Genomic DNA, 22517 nt, shown 5'->3' on the forward strand with positions numbered 1-22517 from the left:
TGCGATGATGCAACTTTTTTTTTTCCGACAAGCGATGATGCAACTTAGAGCAACTCCAACTGTTTGGCTATTCTTGTTGTGGAGGCTATTTTGAAATCTGTATAACAAAAAGTAGACTCCAACAGATGTGCTATCTGATTTTGTAAAATAGGAAGATGGCTACCCCTTGATTTTCGGTGGCCATATATAGCTAACCACGGGCGCTCGCTGTCTGACTTTGTAAGATAACAAGGTTGTTGTTGAACTCTTCTTTTTTGAGGAGTTTTCTATTTTATAAAATGGCTAAACAATAAAATTTGGCTACTAATTTTAGCCAAGCTGTTGGAGTTGCTCTTAGGTACTAGGATAATGTAAGTTATGTCGTGTAACTTGCGGAAGTGGTTGTGGTTGGTCAATGGATATTAGATTACTTACATTTTTTTAATATTGCTATTATTAAGTGTCGTTGTCAATTGCTATCACTTACCAGATTACTCCCTCATCCACCCCTCCACTCTCCAAAATAAAATATAGTTCTTTGATTTTCGAGAAGTCAAATAGTTTAAAATTTCATCAAATTCATGCAAAATAATACTAGCATTTATGAGATTAAATCTATTTAAATTTTCTATAAATCTAGTTAACCTTTAGATTGATTTGTTTGAAGTCTATGACAAGAAGAATACTAAGAGACAGTTATTAGGCTCCTGGCCACAACCAACCACATCGAAGGTGTGGCATTAAAAATCGGTGCCTAAGTCGTGGCGCAAAAATGGCTTGAAAATGCTACTCGCGCACCTCTGCTACAAACTAAACAACAACACTAATTCTTGTGGCCACCGTGAGTTGTGGCGTGAAACCAAACACGCTCAAGTTAAACACAAGACGCCACGAAACACGTGTCATGAGCAATAAGCCAATAATAGATGCGTGAGTTCATATTCGTTCAAAAAATGTTTTATCTCGTAAGAAAGGCAGGGTTCTGGACTTCTGCCATTCATCCTGCTAGCATTATTCCCACCAAAGGAATAAAAAAGATGTTAGTAATATTAACATAATCACCCTATTCGCTTACCTCAAAATTTGACTTATGCTGATGTTTATGCTAAAATGTTGTGAGAGAAAAATACTTCCATGGCTAAAAAGCAGGGCGTTTCAGTGCAGCTTGGTCCCTATGGCTTCATGGTGCGTGCTGCTGCAAGTTTTGGATCTATCTCCCACTGTGGTCCCGTTCACGTGCCCTTAAAGCCGGCTTGATCTGTTTTTTTTTTCATCTAGAACAGTCTTTTCTTCTCACAGATTCCTCTAGATTCATTCAAATTCTTCCAGATTTCTTCAAATTCCTCCGAGCGAACGCACACCTATTTTGATGGTTGGAACTTCGAAACAAGAAATGAGCTGCTCATATTTCTCCAAAGACAAAGGAACGATCATGTGTCTGTGAGAGAAATTATTAGCATTCCCACTACAAAAACTAAAAAAAAAATCTGGTATTAATACACTAGCTACTGCTTGCCTGCTTGGTCCCTCCCTGCATGGTGCATGGTACTGCAAGTTTTTTATTTAGCACCCCCACGGCCCCGCCCACCCACAGTGCCTGATCCTCAGCCCCCACTGTTCTTGACGAATGACGACACTGGCAGACGGCCAGGCACACCTATTTTGAATTTTTGATTTGACTATAATGATACCGCCCCTTCCGTCGTATTCTCCTCCCCCCAACACACCCACCAAACCCGTAGTGTCCGGGATTTCGTTCACCCCGCGATTAATCAAGCTGGCCTGCTCCTTACCTTTGTTGCTGAATTTCGCTTTCAGGTGATGAGATGACCAGGGTGTTCTGGAAATCTATCAAGGACAAGGTAATCGGAACATGTCTGACTCTGTCTTCGATGTTGCTTCCCGTGCTGTTGTTCTTTGAGATAACATCTTTTTTTCCCCCCTAACACTGGTTGCTGGGATGTTAATTTCCTGCAGCTTATCTTCCCTTTCGTGGACCTGGACATCAAATACTTTGACCTCGGCCTTCCATACCGTGATGCTACCGATGACAAAGTCACAGTCGAGGCTGCAGAGGCCACACTCAAGTAAGAATTGCACGTTACTGTCACTTCCTTAAGAAAGTGGAAATGGAAAGCAAATCAAAGAAAAGACTGTTGTGGCTCAATATTATTTATATCCAATCCAGATGCTCAAGTTTGTGTTTAGTTGCTTTGTCTAACAAGCTTGCTGTTTGTGGTGCAATATACATAGTTGATTCGGCCTTCTAACCTTTTTTCATAAGTCATTTAATTACTGCAAAAGACTTCCTTAAGAAAGTGAGTTTGGCTTGAATATACATAGTCGATTCAACCTTTTAACCTCATTTCATAAGTCATTTATCTGTTGATTCAGTAGTTTGGCGTTGCGGGCTATGGATATTTTGCTGCTTCGCGCACCTAGCTTATGCTCATCCATTATTGTGTAGGTACAATGTGGCTATCAAGTGTGCCACCATTACACCAGGTACATTTGGGTTATTTTGTTCTGCTGACAAGGTTTTATGACATTCTAGATTTACTGACATTGCGTCAAAATCCATGGCTGGCAGACGAAGCAAGGGTAAAGGAGTTTGTCTTGAAGGCTATGTGGAAGAGCCCGAATGGCACAATTAGGAACATTATGAATGGTAAGATGCTGCTGCAGCCTGCAAGTGTAACATTATCCAGTCCTCGAGACTGACAGTTCTATTCCTGTGCTCACTGCATGTAGGCACTGTGTTCAGAGAACCAATCATCTGCAAAAACATCCCACGGCTTGTTCCAGGTATCTAAGGAAGACCACAATCATAATCATAGCTACTCATTTATGTGATCTTGTATTCTAAACTAAACTGTTGGTGAATTCAGGGTGGACAAAGCCCATTTGCATTGGGATTTGGGAGGCATGCATTCGGTGATCAGTACCGGGCAACTGATGCAGTTATCAAGGGCCCCGGCAAGCTCAAATTAGTTTTTGGTATGTATCAATCACTCAGCATTTAATAACCAATGGAATGCTTATCCTATTAAACTTCCTAGTTGCAATTCATATGATGCATTTTCTAAAATTCTGTTCATCCGTTGAGCGAATCCTGTGAAGAATTGACCTCTTCCCCTTTGTTCTTTGTTTTGTTACTGATAGAGGGAAAAGAAGAGCAAGTTGAGCTGGAGGTGTTCAACTTCACTGGTGCCGGAGGAGTTGCCTTATCCATGTACAACACTGATGAGGTACAGTTGGTTCTTGCTACTATTCCATTACTTGACATATATAATGTGCCCCTCTTGTGATTTATAATCTCAGTATTTGTGTAATTATGCAGTCCATCCATGCCTTTGCTGAGGCTTCTATGGCCACTGCTTATGAAAAGAAATGGCCATTGTATCTTAGCACCAAAAACACTATTTTGAAGAAATATGATGGCAGGTAAGAGTCTTGCTAAACTGTTTCTCATTATTTTTCAGGTCTTACTGATGGTGCCTTTCCCCTTGCGCAGCATGTTTATCTGTGTACTTGATTTGTTTGCAGGTTCAAGGACATTTTCCAGGAGGTCTATGAAGCTGGTTGGAAAACCAAATTTGAAGCTGCCGGCATATGGTATAATTACAACTTCCATCTTTGTTTAACAAGGTCTGAGCCCCAAGGCCTTTCCTTCTCATCTGGTCTTTTGATGCTTTTAGGTATGAGCACCGCCTCATTGATGACATGGTAGCATACGCGCTTAAGAGTGAAGGAGGGTATGTCTGGGCTTGCAAGAATTATGATGGAGATGTGCAGAGCGATTTCTTAGCTCAAGGTTACAATTTTCCTGCTGCCAGTTTTTAGAATCTGGACTCAAGTTTTGAGTAACGCTAGCATTTGCTTGCTCTTAGACCTTAGTTAACAAGTGATGTATTAATGATATGATTCTTTCCTTAACTGCAGGTTTTGGCTCATTGGGTTTGATGACATCGGTACTGGTAGGTCACTAAATTTGCTTTCAGTACTTGTCATGATAATTGATAAATGTCTCATCAGTCAACAGCCACATTATTACTGGTTTGGTTAAATAAGAAGAAAATGAGTGTATTTTACTTGGATGCTTCTAGACTTTGCGAGTTTTAGATTAGAGGTTTCAGAAGAGCACTGTAACCATTGTAAAACAGAATGATGCTAATCTGGTTCATGTAACCTTGCCCCAGATGTGCCTGATGGGAAGACGATCGAAGCTGAAGCTGCCCATGGTACTGTTACCCGTCATTACCGTGTTCATCAGAAAGGAGGTGAAACCAGTACAAACAGTATTGCCTCAATCTTTGCGTGGACAAGAGGACTTGCACACAGGTTTGTATGCCCATCGAGTACAGTTCTAGTACTTCTGTGAGATGCATCAGTTCAGATTCATTCGTTATCTGGGCCTACAAATTATGCAACTTCCAATTATCTCAGTAGCCAACCCTTCCCCTTGTGTGGTTTAGGGCAAAGTTTGATGACAATGCTAGACTACTTGACTTCACTCAGAAGCTCGAGGCTGCCTGCATTGGAGCTGTCGAGTCTGGGAAGATGACCAAGGACCTTGCCCTTCTTGTTCACGGATCTGCAAAGTATGTGACTGCAATATCCGTATTGCTGCTCCATTCAAGTGCATCTTCAGCATGCATACACTTCTTGATTTTCTACTGACTGATGTCTGTTGCAGTGTAACGAGGAGCAATTACCTGAACACCGAGGAGTTCATCGACGCTGTTGCTGATGAGCTCAGATCAAGGCTGGCGGCCAACTCAAACCTATGAAATCCTTGCTGAAGTGTGATGCTTCCTTGCACGACGATTCGAGTCATTTTTCTTATGCTGCCATTTTCTTTCCTTGTGCCACCACCCTGAAGGCCTGAACTAGGCGAATATATGCCCGATCATTACCAATGAGAGACTGCCCTAGATTCCGTGATTATGGAACTCATATACCTGATTATCTGATACATTTCAAATAAAAGGTCGTCCATACAGAATGATTGTTGTCTCTTCATCTGTGCCCGATTTCGTGATAAAGATTGGAATTTTTTTCCCCTAAAGACCCGTTACCGGCTTTCATTGTGCTAAACATTGGAATTAGGGCCTCTTTAGATTCCAAAAAATTTTGTGCAGTATCCGTCACATCGAATCTTGCGGCACATGTATGGAGTACTAAACGTAGATGAAAAAAAAAACTAATTGCACAGTTCGGTGAGAAATCACGAGACGAAACTTTTGAACATAATTAGTCCATAATTAGACACTAATTACTAAGTACAAACGAAAGTGCTACAGTAGCCAAAATCCAAAAATTTTTGGATCTAAACGGGGCTTAGTTGTGACACTTTTCTGACACGTTCCTGCAGACTGCAGTGCCTGTAGTTCTTGATTTTGTTGCGAAGTACCGAGTAGCTTTACACATGTGACATGTCATAATTCTTTTGGCATGCACAAGCAGTGCCTGTAGACTGTAGTTCTTGACGGTGATCAGAAGAGGCCGGCGGCCCAGCCCATAAAGGCAGCGACTGCCCAGATGGCGACCGTCGCTCTGGAGTCCAGAGGTCGGCTGAGCTTGACGCCCACTACATCTGTACGACTGTACCTTCTCCTCTTGTTTAGGGCGTGTTTAGATCCGATTTTTTTTTAGGTTTGGGGTACTGTAGCACTTTTGCTTGTATTTGATAATTAGTGTTTAATTATAGACTAATTAGGTTCGAAAGTTTCGTCTCGCAATTTCTCACCCAACTGTGCAATTAGTTTTTTTTCGTCTATATTTAGTACTCCATGCATGTGTCACAAGATTCGATGTAATAGATACTGCACAAAAATTTTTGGGTTTTGGGGAACTAAACAGGCCCTTTACCTTTTCGTTTTGTTTTTGAAATGAGCCGTGGTACCTATTTTACGCCTTTCTGTAGAGATGAAGGTCGCAACTACGGGATTTTTCTGTTTTTTATCAAAACGTCTAATGAAAAAAATGGCTGTGCTAAAATTTTAAAATGACAACTTTTATATTTTGATAAAAAACAAAAATACTCGAAAACGATATCATAAAAAATGATATCGGTCTCGTACCGCTTTCATCCTACCTTTTTGCACCTGTAGTGCCTGAAGTTCTTAGGCCAGCCGCAACGCTGACACTTGGTATCGTGTGCTCTAGCTAAAAGGTTTAGGACACATAGGCAGTGAATACATGAGGTTACCAATTTTACAACCCAGGCCTTGTTTAGATCGTAAGTTTTTTCACTTTCTCTCCATCACATCAAATTTTTGGACACATATATGGAGTATTAAATATAAATAAAAAAATAACTAATTACACAGTTTGATTGTAAACTACGAGACGAATCTTTTGAGTCTAGTTAGGTCATGATTGGACAATAATTGTCAAATACAAATAAAAATGCTACAGTATTAAATACTGATTCCTAACCTCAATCTAAACGCTAGCCAACATTTAAAATGTGAACATCTTCCAACTTTTTTGTCAGATACGTTCTCTCCCGACCTCTGCGAAGGGTTTATGCTACTCCGCCACAAAACATACTAACGCCTTATTTAGATTGCCTCAAAATTTCAAATTTTTTCACTCTTTTTTCATTATATCAATTTTTGGACGCATGCATGGAGTATTAAATGTAGGTAAAAAAAAAATAACTAATTGCACAGTTTGGTTGTAAATCACGAGACGAATCTTTTGAGTCTAGTTAATCCATGATCGGACAAAGTTTGTCAAATACAAACGAAACGTGCTACAGTGTCCAGATTACAAAAATTTGCAATCTAAACCAGACCTACTTGAATTGATCCCTGCAACTTTTGTCAGGCGGAGCATTGGTAGCTTCTGCACGTAGCTGTGAAGCCACCAACAACGTGGCATGGATCTCGTGTGGGGACATAGGCCCCTCTCGCTTTGCTGAAAAGTCATGTGCTCTATTCATTTGGCTTATAAGCCGTATTTTTTTTAAATCAATGAATAATTTTTTTATAATAAATCAACCAACAATATTTTCAGCTATGACTTATCAGCCAAGCTAACAGGACACTGGATAAAAGTACTGTTCGCTGATTTATTGTAAGACAAAAACAATATTTGTTCGCTAAAATAGTACGGCTCATAAGACAAGCGAACGTGACCATAGAAGATGAGGCTAGCCACCTCAGGGTGTTGGGGCCATGCCCAACACACCAGCATGTAAGACCTTGTTTAAATTCAGAGTGTAAAGTTTTAGGATGTCACATCGGATGTCACATGGGAATGTCGCATTGGTTGTTCGGATACTAATAAAAAACAAATTACAGAATCCGTCAGTAATCCGCGAGACGAATTTATTAAGCCTAATTAATCCATCATCAGCACACGTGTTACTGTAGCACTACATTGTCAAATCATGGACTAATTTGGCTTAAAAGATTTGTCTCGTAAATTAGTTGCAAATTATACGATTAATTATTTTTTTAGTCTATATTTAATACTATATGCATGTGTCTAAATATTCGATGGTATAAAAAGTAAATTTTAGGAGAGAAATTAAACGGACCGTAAGTTAGCCCCGCATATCTATGTAGGCTCATATGTCAGATGAACGAGTGAGACAACTAGAAGGTGACTTTACAATTTGTCATATGGTCTCGTAGAGCTGCCCATGACCTTGCAAGGGTAAGTATCGGGTTGAGTTAGGCTCTATTTCAAAAATTTTCACCCTAAAGTGCTATATTGAATTTTACGGTACATTTATGGAGTACTAAATATAGACGAAAAATAAAACTAATTGCACAGTTGAGTGAGAAATCGCGAGACGAAACTTTCGAACCTAATTAGTCTATAATTAGACACTAATTGTCAAATACAAATGAAAGTGCTACAGTAGCCAAAACAAAAAAATTGCCAACTAAATGCGCAAGTGCTACAGTAGCCAAAACCAAAAATTTTTGCCAACTAAACGCGCCCTTAAAAAACGTACCGTGCAGATATAAATCTCCGTGACATTGACTGATGGATAAACTTGAGAAATGAGGATCGGAGAGGGTGAAGTAACGGTGGACTGGCCTAAGAGCAAGTACAGTATTAGGCCGTAAGCTGACTAAATACTGAGATAGAGAAGATAAGAGGAGAGAGAAGAAAAACGGATTGTAAGCTTATAGCCGACTTAGATATTAGAACCGAAAAACTTTGTGAGAGAGACAAGTGAAGCTATGTATTCATAGTGAAAAGATAACTATTATATTAGTGGGCTGAGAGAAAACTATAAAAATCTTTACAGCCAGTGAACTATATTATTAGCCTCGCTCTCAGAGGTAAATATGTACGTGTGGCTAGGAGGTGGGAATTAGAGGCTTCATCCATCAAGAACTACGCGGATGACTACTTTTTGCTAGGACCAATACTTCTGTTAGTCAGCGTTTGTCATGTTCTAAATGTGTAGGAAGAATTATCTTTAAGTAAGTTGGAATAGATCACTAATTAGATACTAGCTATTCTAAAGTTGGAGTAAGGTAGATAACGAGAACTGTGGGAGTACGACCCCGGATACCCACGACAGATTACATGAGCTGCGCCCCAAGGGGTGGCCCAACCCACAAGATGAAGCCTTGCGGGGCACGACTCTGCTTGGCATCTCCTGCAAGACACCGGGAAGATATCATGAAGATACTACGATATTTGTGAGGATACGTATGATCCCAAGATTCCTTCCATCTGTTATTACTTTTCGATTATCTCTCAGATCTAACCGACTTGTAACCCTACCCCCGGACTATATAAGGCGGGCAGGGACCCCCTCTAAACTCACGCAATATCATACGATAGCTAATACAAAGCAACATACCACAGGAGTAGGGTATTACATCATACTGATGGCCTGAAATGTCTAACTCGTGTGTCTCTATTACCTTCTTGTTATTGATCACACGCTTCTCTGTCGATCAATCTACCTTCGTGGGATACCCCTCGAAGGACTGCCGATGATATTCTGTCGACAGTTGACGCGCCAGGTAGGGGTCTGCGTGTTGTTTCCTTGTCGAACAAGATAGCTTTTTCCGCAGGCTCTTCGTCCCTTCCGCAGCCTGGCCAGATCTTCATAGTCAGATCCATCTCGTGGGTCATCAACGCTGACGGAATCGGAGAGCTCGTCGAGCCGGTGCAGATCAACGCTGCGCCGATCACCCCAACACCTACGACTACAGATCCGATCTCGGAACCGCCTCCGAGGTCCCCTTCATCGATGACTCACCGCCCGCTTCCTCGCTACCAGAGGAGGCAGATCAACAATGACGATCTGATCGCATCTATCGATCGGGTCAGCCTGAAGCTCGCCGATTGCCTCTCCATCGCTGAATCGGCTCTAGACACTCTAGTTCAGCGTCGACCACCCTCTGATCCAGATCTATTAGAGGCTGCTCGGGAAACTCTAGAGGTTACGGCCCTACCCTTCGGGTTCACCAATGTCGCCGCTGTTTACCAAGATGCCCTAAGGGGCAAATTTGCCAACCAGGTTGGAGATGTCCATCCTCTCGCCGACCAGCTCGCTGACCAGCCTCCACCAGCCGTCAACATGCTGCACATTGGCCGACGCCCCGGAGCATCCCTCTAAACCATCTTGGAGGAGAATCTGGGCTCCGAGTCTCAGGGCTCTACGGAGACCATCGCCGAAACCACCACCGAGCGACTTCCTCTCCCTCCTTTCCGCGGCGGCGCAATCTTCAGCTTGAGCATCGACAGCTCCCCTCGGAACGGCGAAATCGAGGAGGAGCCCACGAGAATCAGACCGTCAACCGTGTGCAGCGCCGAGTAAACGAGATTGCTCTTGCGATGGCCGAGCAGCAACTTGACTCGCAAGGAAGGCCACTCCAACGCAACCTCGACGACAAGTTTGTCCACATTGATGGCCACAACGTCTACAAGACACGAAGCGCCAATCTCGCAGTGGCCACCAACAAGCTCGCCTGGCTCCCACAGACACCCGAGGTCACCAAGGTTGCCGTTATGCTTAAAGCGACACACTATCAGGTCAATGAGATCCACCAGGAACAGAGACCTTCATACTCCACAACCTCGATTCGCCGATCCACCGTGACAAGAACCGATCGCCACCAAAGTCGCTTCATCGACCAACACCGCGACACAGGCAACCCCTCCAAGGTGGAGCTAGGGGCAACCGCATCGAACATCACCGCCAACACGACCAGGAGGTCGACCAGGACGTCCGAGTGCACCTCAACAATCTTCGAGATGCACGACGACATATCGACGAACGCCACTTCAGTCGTCATGGAGAAGAAGTACGTCGCCGCCAGGAGTATGAGCAAGAGTACGGTAACTCGGACTCAGCTCTCGAGCCGCTCAACGCTGGCAACACTGTAGATAATGGCGCCGCCAACCCCAAAGGCCCCCCAGCATTCACGAGGGTGCTCCGAACACTTCATTGGCCCCATGGTTTTAAAATCATAGGGGTCGAGCCCTACGAAGGAAGGATGAACCCAACACAGTGACTACAGGCTTATGCCACTGCTGTTCGCGCCGCCGGAGGAGACACTAGTGTCATGGCGAACTATCTTCCCATCATGCTCACGCCAACCGCCATGAACTGGTTCACGAGCCTTGCCCCGGACTCCATCGGATCCTAGGAAGAGCTAAAAAAGGTCTTCACCGATAATTATATGGCTACGTGTACTCGGTCGGGCACCAAGCATGATCTCAACCGCATCAATTAGAAGCCATCCGAGCTCCTCTGTAGCTACATTAGACGCTTTTTCGAGATAAGGAATTCTATTCCCAACATCAAGGAAGCAGAGGTCATCACCGCCTTCATCAGAGGACTCCATCACCGTGAGCTTCGTTCCAAGTTCAACCGTAAGCCACCCATAGGGATTGGTGAGATGATCATGACCGCCAACCAGCACACCGACGCCGAGAAAGCCAAGGTGCGCTTCAACGAGGATGCGGGCACTCATCGCCCAACACGCCGCTATGACGACTGCCCCGATGACCGACGCCATAACGACCGCCGCTACAACGACTGCAGTTACCATCGTGACAGCGGCCATGATCGGCCAGAAGGACCCAAGTCTGGTCAAAATTGCCGCCGTCGGCCAGACCACATCCTCACCGTCGTTAATGAACCTCGCACCAAGCGCAACTACGATGAGCAATATAAAAAGATCCTCGACGGCCTATGCCCTCTCCACAAGAACGCCAGACATAAGATGAAGGACTGCCTTGGCTTGGCTAAGGAGTTCCAGGACAAAAAGTTGGACGATGACACCAACAACGGAGCCAGAGGCCGCCGACCACTGGGGGCAATAACAATGCCTTCTAGGACCACGACAAGGTGGTTGCCACCATCTTCGGGGTCTCGCCTCCACCGAGAGCAGAAGAGAACGGAAGCTCACCACCCGGTGGGTGCTCATCGTCACTACGGAAGCCGTCGCTGCCAACCCCAGCTATCGCCCATGGTCTGAGGTCCCAATCACCTTCAGCAGGGCCGACCAGTGGGCAGACATCCCCTACACATGGTGTTTCCCCCTCGTCCTCGATGCAACCGTCTAGAAAGTGCTTTTCAGAAAAGTGCTTATCGACGGTGGGAGCGCTCTGAATCTCCTCTTCGCCGGAGCCCTAAAGGAGTTGGGCCTCGGGATAGCAGATCTCACACCCTCAGACTTCTCCTTCTGGGGTGTGCTACCTAGCAGGGCATCCAAACCGCTTGGAGAGATCACCCTATCAGTACAGTTTGGCACGACAAGCAACTACCGCGTCGAGCACATCAACTTCTACGTCGCCGACTTCAACACCGCCTACCACGCCATACTTGGTCGGCCAGCTCTGGCCAAGTTCATGGCTGTACCGCACTATGCTTATCTGGTGTTGAAGATGCCTTCGCCCGCATGTGATCCAAATAAGGAATAAAAAATGGTATAACAAGTCGAGAGGACAACGACACGAAACTACACTCCTAAACGATCCTTTCTAACACTAAGGTTAAGCACGAGGGACTAATTAAGGTAACAACATAAAAAGATGAAGGCTACACCTCTTTAATTTTTTAGACTCTATAATAGAGTAAGATAACAAATGAGGCTAGCACTGAAGGTCCTATAAGACATCACAAACGGATGCAGAGGACAGACATGGCTATAACCACTTGCCGCTTATCATGGATAACAAATAAAGGAACTTAGCTCTGTTAATATTGCTATCTATGGACGATCCTTATCTGAAATGACAAGAACTGTTTGCGAAGGTGTACTTTTGTACGAGTAAGCTTCACCCTCTTTTATTTTGCATTTGGTGTCAAGATAAGTGGTGAAGATATTCAAGGGTAACACGGGAATTAAACTCACATATCTACGCGTGTTTATCCTAGAGTATCCTTAGAATTTAGTTTGTGATCGAGAGTTTTTAATCCCTGCTAGCATATTATCCACATCTATGCATGTTTACATGTAATGAACAGCATCAAATCGGGTCATTTGATGTTGTGATTGAGGGGTGTTTGGTTTGAGGGACTAATTTTTAAGTCTCTCTCACATCGGATGTTTGACACTAATTTAGAGTCTTAAATATAGACTAATTACAAAACTAATTGCATAGATGGAGACTAATTTATCTATCTCCATCGTTTCCTAACCTTAAAGCGCCACATAGATCTGCCAGAACGAAACTATTTGGGTTGTTAGGTCACGCATCTCGCAACTCGGAGCACCCCCCACTGGTCCCCTCCCTCCCCCCTTCCGGCATATCACCGTAGGTCGGAGGGAGTGGGGATCCATCATTTTTAATATTTTTTTTCGGCAGATCGAGTCCTTGGGGTTAGGGTCTCTCCATGAAGTTTTTTGGTTTTGGAGATTTATCTCCTCCTCCTCTCCAGTGATGGTGAGAGGGCAAGGTGAAATCGTTTTCTCTATGACGGCTTTGTTGAAGATGGAGGTGACAACTACGGCGTCAGCATCCTCACTAGTATGACATGGAGACTTTTATTTTCGGACAGTGACAACAAGACAAAAATGGTGTCGCCGCCGTGGAATAATTTTCTTCGGTCTCTTCTCCGTTTTATTATGGTTAGATTTGGCCACGATGAAGGACTAGGAAGAATAAGTTTTAGATAGGTCTTCCTCATCCTTCGATGGCACAAAGAATAAGAAGGAAGACACCAGAAAGAATAAATTTTCCAACTCCGCCTACATGAATGTTGACCGTTGTTTGTCGGGCATCTGTTCTCAAGCCTTTTGCCCGAGTGTTTGCCTATGCTGTCATCCATATTGCAAAGCGTTGTACATGTTTTTAGTTTTGAGATCTGGAGCTATTCACAGCGTGGGTACAATTTAGATGAAAATCAGTTTCTGAATATTTGTCTAATCCAGAGTGCTGGTAACGTGTTGATATACCCAACTATTATATAATATAATTCTTCTTTCGTCACAAAAAAAAATATGGAGACTAATTTGCAAAACGAATCTATTAAGCCTAATTAGTTCATGATTTGACAATGTGGTGCTACAGTAAACATGTGCTAATGATGGATTAATAGGCTTAATAGATTTGTCTCGTAAATTAGTCTTCATCTATGCAATTAGTTGTATAATTAGCTTATGTTTTGTTCTTCTAATTAGCATAGGAACTTTCAATGTGGACAGGGACTAAACTTCCCCCCGAATGTGCCATCCCTCCTCAGAAACGGCTTGGCCATGGTGTGGCGATGAGCAGGTGCACGTGTGGTGTGGCACATGCATCTTTGATCTTTCCATGTTCACAGAAGATGTAACAAATGCTACCCTCTTTTATATATATATTGATTAATTCTCTTCTTAAATTGCCACTTGGATTTAAACACATGGGCCTTAGAATTTATTGATTAATTGAAAATAAATGGGCCAAACCAACTTAAATCCAACATTCAGGTATGGTGAATGCCGTATGAAAATGGCATCCTCGTACTAAGTGAATGTTTTCTTGATATAGAACGGCGAGATGAACAGTCACAACATGGTTAATTAGGCAAATATATGTAAAAATGTCATATTTTCTTACACTACATGTCTATATGGGTGCCGATCTAGTTTATGGATTGATAAGCACTAGAATATGTTGGTTTTCTCTTTGTTTGGTTGTGTGCCTAGAATGCGTCGTTATTCTCCTTGTTTCATCGCGTGTCTGTTTAGGAAGACGTTGGAAGCGCTTTCCAAAAATTTATATCATCTCGATGTAATTTTGTTAAGTTTTTAATAAAAACTTCCATTATTCAAAACAAAAAAAGTATTTTCTTTGTTTCAAAAGTGCAGTTTCTTGAAAGGAGATCTCTCAACAGAATAATGCTTGCGACATCAAATTTACTTAAATAGTGTGGATATGGTTTTTAAACATTTTAGGTTCAGTTTGGATCCATTGCATTTAATTGTGATCCAAAATTATGAGGTAGATTATTACGGTTCTTTTTTTTTTCAGACTACTATGGAGATGGCATCCCGTCCTCGGACATTTATATTATTGTCGGATAACCTAAGTGTTAATGAGCGAGAATGGTGCTCGATCCAAAGCAAGCTGAGAAAGAACAATGCATCACGAGCAATAGCATCATAATCATATATATAATAGGAGAGAAGCATACAACAAATTAATTAAAACAGTGTTGCAAATTTGCGATGTTATCTCCAAACCCAACATAGGCACGACGCGTCCATGCAGCAACTTGTGTGAACTGTGCACACATGCATTCGATCACCTCATGAGGGACCGGCGGCGCCGAGGATGGCAGCAGCCTGTCCCCCGAACCCCTGCAGGTCGATACCGGCGAATCCTGGAGGCGGCTGCACTTGCACGCCAATGCCAAACGCACCGACATCAAAGGCCACACCACCACCGGCGAGCTGGGCGGGCTGCTGCCGGCCCCTGCGCCCGACGAGCAGCGCGTCACGCAGCAGCTGATCGGCGCTCGCCGCCACGGCGGCCTGTACGCCCGCCAGCGCGGCCCAGAACGCGACCAGGTCGTCGTGGCCCATCGCGCCCAGGTCAGCGTCGATCCACGCCATGGCGGGACTCCTCGCCTCGCGCTCCTTCCGGATCGCCTCGTCCGCGCGCTCCTGCCTCGTCTTCTCCGCGTCCAGCTGTGCGCGCAGCTCGCCGTGCTGGCGGTTCAGCTCCGAGACCGCGCGGTCCTCGCCGCCGCCGGCGGAGGAGTGGCCAGCACCGTCACCGGCACCTGCAGGCGAGGGGGAGGAGGAGGCGAGGAAGCGCTCGACGACGGACTCCACGGAAGGGTGGCCGAAGGAGAAGGCCTTGCCGGCGGGTGAGAAGACGACGGCGGCCACGTCGGCGCCGCAGAGGATGGAGAGCTCGCTGGCCTTCTTGAACAGCCCCGCGCGGCGCTTGGAGAAGCACACCTGCCGCGCCTCGTCGCTCTCTATGCGCCGGATCTCGATCTTCTGCCGCCCCATGCTCGGCCGGCGTGGAGGCGCCATTGCTAGTTGCTGCGTGCACGTCGCCGATCGACTCGCCGGCCGGTTAGCTAGCCTTACCAATGAATACTACTAGCGGCTGCAGTTGATCAAATGTGTGCCATCTTTTATAGCTAACGCTGCAAGGGGAGCTGAGAGAGATGAGATTATGAGAAATTAGATCGCATGAGTTGTCGATTGTGAGGATCCAATATAATAAAAATGGGTAATTAGGAGTAACTTGCTAGCTACTAGGTGTAGTTCAAGCTGTATACATACATATCCCAAATGCTAATGCTAAATGAGGGATGAGGTTAAAGAGTGAGCTATTAATTTGTGACGTAAAGGGCAACCTTTTATGTTTCTTGCAAGTAAAAAGATGGTTTATGAAGAGCATAATTAGGCAACATTACAATCCATAAGCAATTAAGCACAACATGCTGGATTATAAGTAGCATCCGAGATGAAATTAATGCGCATTTAGTTGCATTAGCGTGTTGTGCCAATTCATGTGATGCCAATTTTCAGCCCGATGTACCATTTTTTTCCTTGTTTCAGCTTATTCTTTCTCACAGAATATTATTGAATCATCCGAAATTATCTGAAATCATCCGAAAACGTATCAGCTGAACAGGTCCATTAACCTTGAACAGACAAACATTTCCTAATATTAACGACGTGGTTGATGCAGCACGAGGCGGTCCAGCGGTTTCCCGAGGAAGGTTTTTGCTCTTTTGTGGAATTGGCCGGTGACAGACCAGTTGGATCCGTACTGCAAACCAAACGACGTGCGTAGGCTCGGATAGAGGATTGGATAATTCCGGACAGTGTCATGATGCTAACCAAATACGTCGTAAGATTCTTGCAGAATACTCATCATCGGGTATACATGTACCTAGCAATCTGGCAAATAGAAGCCAGTCTGGACCTAAAAAATGGAGGTGAGAATCATCTAGCACAGAACAATCCGTGCGCATTGCTTCCAAAAGAGCCGAGAATGACAGCAAGCAACCATCGCATGGTGAAATAATTCACTAAAAAATAATTTTGACCAAATTTTGAGAAAATTTATATTGCTGCCCTCCTCCCCATGAGTGGCGTGACCATTTCTTGCAAGGCGACATGCAAAGGTGAGACTTTTGGTGGAATATTTGTTTTCCATAGATGCTGCCACATGTAAGTGATGCAACTTAGCTTCGTTTTTTTCCCTACTGCGTCAAGCATATAGGTCTCATTCTCTCGACGGTGCTCAATTTAGTTAAGTTTGTAAATAGGGATGAAAACAGATCGGATACGGACGGATATCACCGATATTACATTTGTTTTTATATTTCTGCTTGGATTCGGATTCAAATACGGATAGTGTCAACCATGCCGGATAGGATACGATTGGGTATCGACATCATAAATATGCGATTTGAGTATTCGGATACGAATACGGTATCGGATATTGAATATCTAGACTTGGATATGGACAGATCAGAACTCTTCTAAACGGATTCGGTCTCGAATATGGTCGAAAAATATCCATACCGTTTTCACCCATATTTGTAAGCACTTTGAACAGAAAAGGCGCCGGAAAGCTCATAGCGCCATGAGACAATTTCTTCACTTATATTTGAGATCTTAATTATCAGGATCTCTTCAACATCTAACTGGTGCAGAATTTTGTCTAGAATCGCTCTTCATCAATGTGATCGCACACCAATTTGAGCCTTTTTTAGCAAGATGGGCAGGGGCTCAGCCTTTTCGTTCAGTAGAAAGCAGCTGAAATCTTTACATCAAAGATAAAGAACTAAAGTAGAAAGGAGATAGAGAAAAAAAAGATGAGTAGAAATAAATACAGAGACAGATACATGATAGAAGATTTTAGGATCAACTAGCCATAGATATAGCATGCGTACTTACATTTGGGATAAATAGCGAGTACTATAACATGTACTAGTACGGGATTAATAAATAGAGTGAGAGAGAGAGAGGGGTTATGGAGGTGCAAACCATCGACCGCCTTCGTAGAAGACGAGCTGGCCATGGGCTTGCTTGACGGTGGCACGGTAAAGCCCGGCGATGAAGGCGCTGTCGTGGTGGCGGCGGTGCAGAGGCGGCGGTGGCCGGTGGCGGAGCTTCTCGTCGTTGGCAACGCCCCCTCTCTAGATCGACTAGGGTTAGGATGTAGATGGGGCGTCTGGCGGCTCAGGTGAACCTCGTGCCTTGTGTCCCGGCCCCCACCTCCCTTTTATAGCGTTGTGCGACGGGGGCCCACCAACCATGGAGCGGTTGGACATCCCCGATCAGGGCGCGGATCCAAGGGCCCAATTGGGCCAATTGGAAGAGATCAATCTAACATTTTTCTCCTTGATCTCACCTTATGACTTAAACTTAGCTTACTTACTTTATCTTGTTCTCATTCCATCACAGATCAGTGCATAGAGCGTGCCTCATCGTCACGGTCAATTGTGCATAGAGCGTGCCTCATCGTCACGGTCAATTACCATTAGATTAAACAGCTACAATGCACTTCTCTATTTTAAAATAGATTCTCAACTAGACCCTTATTGTCCAGGAATCATAGGCTTTCCCTTAAATCCATGCCGGCTAAGTGTTCTCTGAACATACTGAGTGGTAAGCCTTTTGTAAGCAGATCCACGAGCATCTTTTCTGTTCTTATATGCTCAAGACTAATTATATGATCCCAGACTTTATCTTTCACAACATAATATTTTAAGTCAATGTGTTTGGTAGCATCACTTGACTTATTATTGTGAGCATAACATACTGTTGGATTATTATCGCAGTATAACTTGAGTGGCTTATGTATGTCGTCTACCACTTTCAACCCGGGCATGAATTTCTTCAGCCAATTCATCTGTCCTTCATAACATGCTACAAACTCGACATACATTGTGGACGATGTAGTGACGGTTTGCTTTGAGCTTTTCCACGATATAGCTCCTCCTGCGAGAGTGAATATGTATCACGACGTGGATTTTCTATCATCTTCCGCATAATCAGAATCTGTATACCCCTCTATGTGCAGAGAATCAGATCTTCTGTACGTTAGCATGAGACCCTTCGTACCTTGCAGGTAACGCAAAACTTTCTTTACTAATTTCCAGTGTTCTATTCCTGGATTACTCTGATATCTGCCAAGTAACCCGATAACAAATGCTAAGTCAGGGCGAGTACACACTTAAGCATACTGTAAACTTCCGACAGCTGAACTATATGGAACTGCTTTCATTTGATCGATCTCATATTGGTTCCTGGGACATTGAAATTCTCCATATCTGTCGCCCTTAAATATGGGAGCAGGTGAAGACTTATAATTTTGCATACTGTATTTCTTTAGAACTTTTTCTAAGTATGCCTTTTGTGATAATCCTAAACCCCTATTTTCTCTATCTCGGTGAATCTCTATTCCTAGGACGAACGAAGCTTCACCGATATCCTTCATATCAAACTTCGAGGACAAAAACTTCTTTGTTTCTAGTAGTAGATTAACATCACTGCTAGCGAGCAAGATGTTATCCACATACAAGACTAGAAAAATATATTTCTCATTTTTGAACTTTGCATAAACGCAATTGTCTTCTACATTTTCTTGAAACCCAAACTTTCTTATTGTACTATCAAACTTCAAATACCACTGTCTTGAAGCTTGTTTTAATCCATAAATGGATTTCTTCAGGAGGCATCCTATACGTTCTTTTCTTTCTACAACAAAACCTTTCGGTCGTGCCATGTAAATATTTTCCTCCGGATCCCCATTAGGAATGCTGTCTTTATATCAATCTGATGTAATTCTGAATCGTAATGTGCTACAAGCGCCATTGTGATTCTAAAGGAATCCTTACATGAGACTGGAGAAAATGTCTCATTATAATCTATATCTTCTCTTTGCGTGAAACCTTTCACCACAAGTCACGCTTTAAACCTTTTTTATATTCCCTGTGGAGTCATGTTTAGTTTTGTAGACCCATTTACAACCTACTGTCTTGGCTCCTTTAGAAATTATTTCTAAGTTCCAAACACCATTGGTTTTCATTGATTTCATTTCATCTTCCATGGCTTCAAGCCACTTGGATGAGTGAGCGCTTCTCATGGCTTCTTCAAATGAGGTGGGATCACCCTCCATTTGAAATTCCACATATTCATAAACTTCATAATCATCAGAAATGGCTGATCTCCTGACTCTTTGAGACCTTCTAGGGGCCTCATTAGATGACGCTTGTTCTATATGAGGCTGTTGTTGCCCTCCCTCATGTGTGGCAACGGGTTCTAGGGGATCCTAAAGGACATGCTCCTCATGTTCATTCATTGTTGCCACAGGAGAACTAACAACATGTGCTGTTACTATAGTGTCTTGCACTGTTGGTACAGCAACAACAAGTAGCGTGAAGAATGGTTCCTGAACCATTGGAGTGGGCACGTATACCCGCTTCTCTTCAAAACTAATTTCTCGTGCTACCATGCTCCCCCTGATCATATCATCCTCCAAGAAAATAGCATGTCTTATTTCTATAAACTTCATTTGTCTGTCAGGATAATAGAAGCGATAACCTTTTGACTTTTCTAGATAGCTAATGAAATGACAACTGACTGTCTTGGAGTCTAGCTTCCCTATGTTTAGGTTAAAAACTTTTGCCTCAGCTGGACAACTCCACACACATAAATAGTTAAGTGAGGATTCCTTTCCTATCCATAACTCATACGGTATTTCGGGCACCGACTTACTTGGCACTCGATTAAGAATATGAATGGCGGTTTTCAACGCCTCCATCCATAAACTTATCGGTAAAGAAGAGTAACTTATCATGCTTCTCACCATATCCATTAAGGTACGGTTACGTCTTTCAGCTACTCCATTCTGTTGAGACTCGCCCGGTGTAGAATACTAGGCTACTATGCCATTTTCCTGTAAGAACCTTGCAAAAGGTCCAGGAACTTGGCCATATGAGGTATGTCGACCGTAATACTCTTCTCCACGGTCGGATCTTATTACCTTAATCTTTAAGTTGTGCTGATTTTCTACTTTAGCCTTAAATATCTTAAATTTATCCAATGCTTCCGATCTTTCTCTAATTGGATAAATATAGCCAAAACGAGAATAATCATCTGTGAATGTTATAAAAGAATCATAACCATCCACACTCTTCATAGGAAAAGGACCACAGATGTCTATGTGAACTATTTCTAAAATTCCCGCACTTCATTTGACATCTTTCTTTATTTTCTTAACGTACTTTCCTTTTATGCAATCTATGCATTGTTCTAAATCTGAAAATTCTAAAGACGAAAGAATTGATTTTTTAATCAATCACTTTATTCTCCCCCTCGAAATATGGCCTAAACGATAGTGCCATAATTTCAAAGATACATCATGCACTCTCTTCCGCTTATTTGTTGCATTCATAGACGAGGAAGCATTCTCATTCTCATTCTTAGTGCTCACATCATTCACATTCTCAGAAAGTGATAATAAATAAAGCTTGTCTTGTCGGAAAGGCAAGACCAACACACTTATTATTAATCACAATCCGACATTTGCCATTACCAAAATGACAATCATATCCATCATCATCTAGTCGTGAGACACTTATCAAGTTTCTATGCAAAGAGGGTACATAAAGAATATCTGAAAGCTGTAGTCTAAAACCATCATCTAATTCTAGAGAGAGATCTCCAATGGCTTCAACTTCAGCTTCAACTCCATTTGTAACTTTAATTCTTCTTTCTCCTCTTTGTAGGGTCCTCCTCGTATGGAATCCCTCTCTTCAGGAGGCTCTTCAGGAAGTCTGGATAGTCCCTCTGGTAATGTACATACTTCTTGCACCATTTACACTGATCCTTCTCAACTTGAGCATTGTTGTTCTTCTAATGGTGGTCATTCTAAGGGGCTTTTCCTTGAGGTTTAACATTCTTATTGAAATTCTTCTTTTTGTTGTCCTTCACAAGGTTAGTAGAGTCATCCTATGAGCTTTTAAGCCTCTCCTCTTCTTGAACACACATTGCGATGAGCTTCTCTATATCCCACTTATCGGGCTACATGTTATAATTTACAACAAAAGTTTCATATTCCTTAGGCAAGGAAGCAAAAACCAAATGAATAAGGAACTCATCCTTGAGCCCCAAATCCATTGGCTTCAACTTCGAAGCCATGTTGCTCATCTTCAGTATGTGCTCTCTGATATCGCCACCTGTGTATTTCTCATTGAACAATTTCTTGATCAAAGTACTGGCATAAGCCTTTGAAGTGCCAGTAAACTGACTCTCCACTTTCTTAAGATACTCTGTGGTGGTATCATAATTTGGGATAGACCCTCTTATCGCATCTAAAATAGTGGACTTAGCCACCATCAAGCACTTACGGTTTAAAATATCCTATTTCTTGCGTTCGAGATCATATTTCATCCGCACTTCTGCATGATCTCGCTACCGAGCAGTGAAATCAGCATCAGTCTCATTATCTTCCCTCACTAGGGCCACTGGCTCAGTCGAACATGGGGAGGTAAGCGCTAGGTCATTTTCAGACAGTGTAAGTGCTAGTTCATACTTCTCTCGCCATACCCTGTAGTTGCCCCCTTCAAGAGGCGGTATGTGCAAGATAAAAGCCATTGGGTTGAGTCCTAAAAAAATACCGTCAGAGATAGTGAGAAAACATGACATCATTATTGCATGCTTTAATTTAACGTTGGTCAAAATTAAAACATACAACATTCTTATACACTAATTCTACATCACCGTTGGGCAAAAATAGAATTAATGCATGTAAAACTTATGAATAAACATTATAATTTTGCTATTATCAACGTTGGTCAGAAAAATAACAATATTATAATTTATTGGCTAAAAATGACTACTCTCCAAATTAAATTCTCCCGTTGGTTTGAATTTAATTGGAAGATGATAAACTTTAACATTGTAACGAAAACATGAAAAAATTATTTATCTACTTTTCAGAAGCATTTAACTATACTAATCTACTCTATAAAAAAATTATCCCGTTGGTTCAAATTTTGATAGAGATTGAAACTGGACAAAAAACATCAAAATTTGTTTCTGAAAATGAATAAAACAATAACTCAGTTTCTACTGTTCATT

At 42.9% G+C, this 22517-nt stretch overlaps 2 protein-coding genes across 2 annotated transcripts; one reads left to right on the forward strand and one right to left on the reverse strand.

Annotated features, from left to right (window-relative positions):
* The first annotated feature begins 1113 nt into the window (after window positions 1-1113).
* Window positions 1114-4790, forward strand: LOC136511339 (isocitrate dehydrogenase [NADP]-like). The gene is made up of 15 exons (XM_066505438.1): window positions 1114-1180; window positions 1798-1841; window positions 1957-2066; window positions 2447-2484; window positions 2534-2673; window positions 2731-2784; window positions 2868-2976; window positions 3142-3227; window positions 3320-3423; window positions 3526-3594; window positions 3678-3793; window positions 3922-3960; window positions 4179-4320; window positions 4455-4580; window positions 4676-4790. Exons 1-15 carry the CDS (start codon window positions 1114-1116, stop codon window positions 4767-4769), a joined length of 1338 nt encoding a protein of 445 aa, XP_066361535.1. The 3' UTR covers window positions 4770-4790.
* Window positions 4791-14705: 9915 nt separating this feature from the next.
* LOC136511502 (agamous-like MADS-box protein AGL29) lies at window positions 14706-15440 on the reverse strand. Its single transcript, XM_066505554.1, has one exon. The coding sequence runs from the start codon at window positions 15438-15440 to the stop codon at window positions 14706-14708; it is 735 nt and encodes a 244-aa protein (XP_066361651.1).
* Between the last annotated feature and the right edge of the window lie 7077 nt (window positions 15441-22517).

Source organism: Miscanthus floridulus, chromosome 16 (assembly GCF_019320115.1).
Source record: "Miscanthus floridulus cultivar M001 chromosome 16, ASM1932011v1, whole genome shotgun sequence".
Lineage (NCBI taxonomy): Eukaryota > Viridiplantae > Streptophyta > Magnoliopsida > Poales > Poaceae > Miscanthus > Miscanthus floridulus.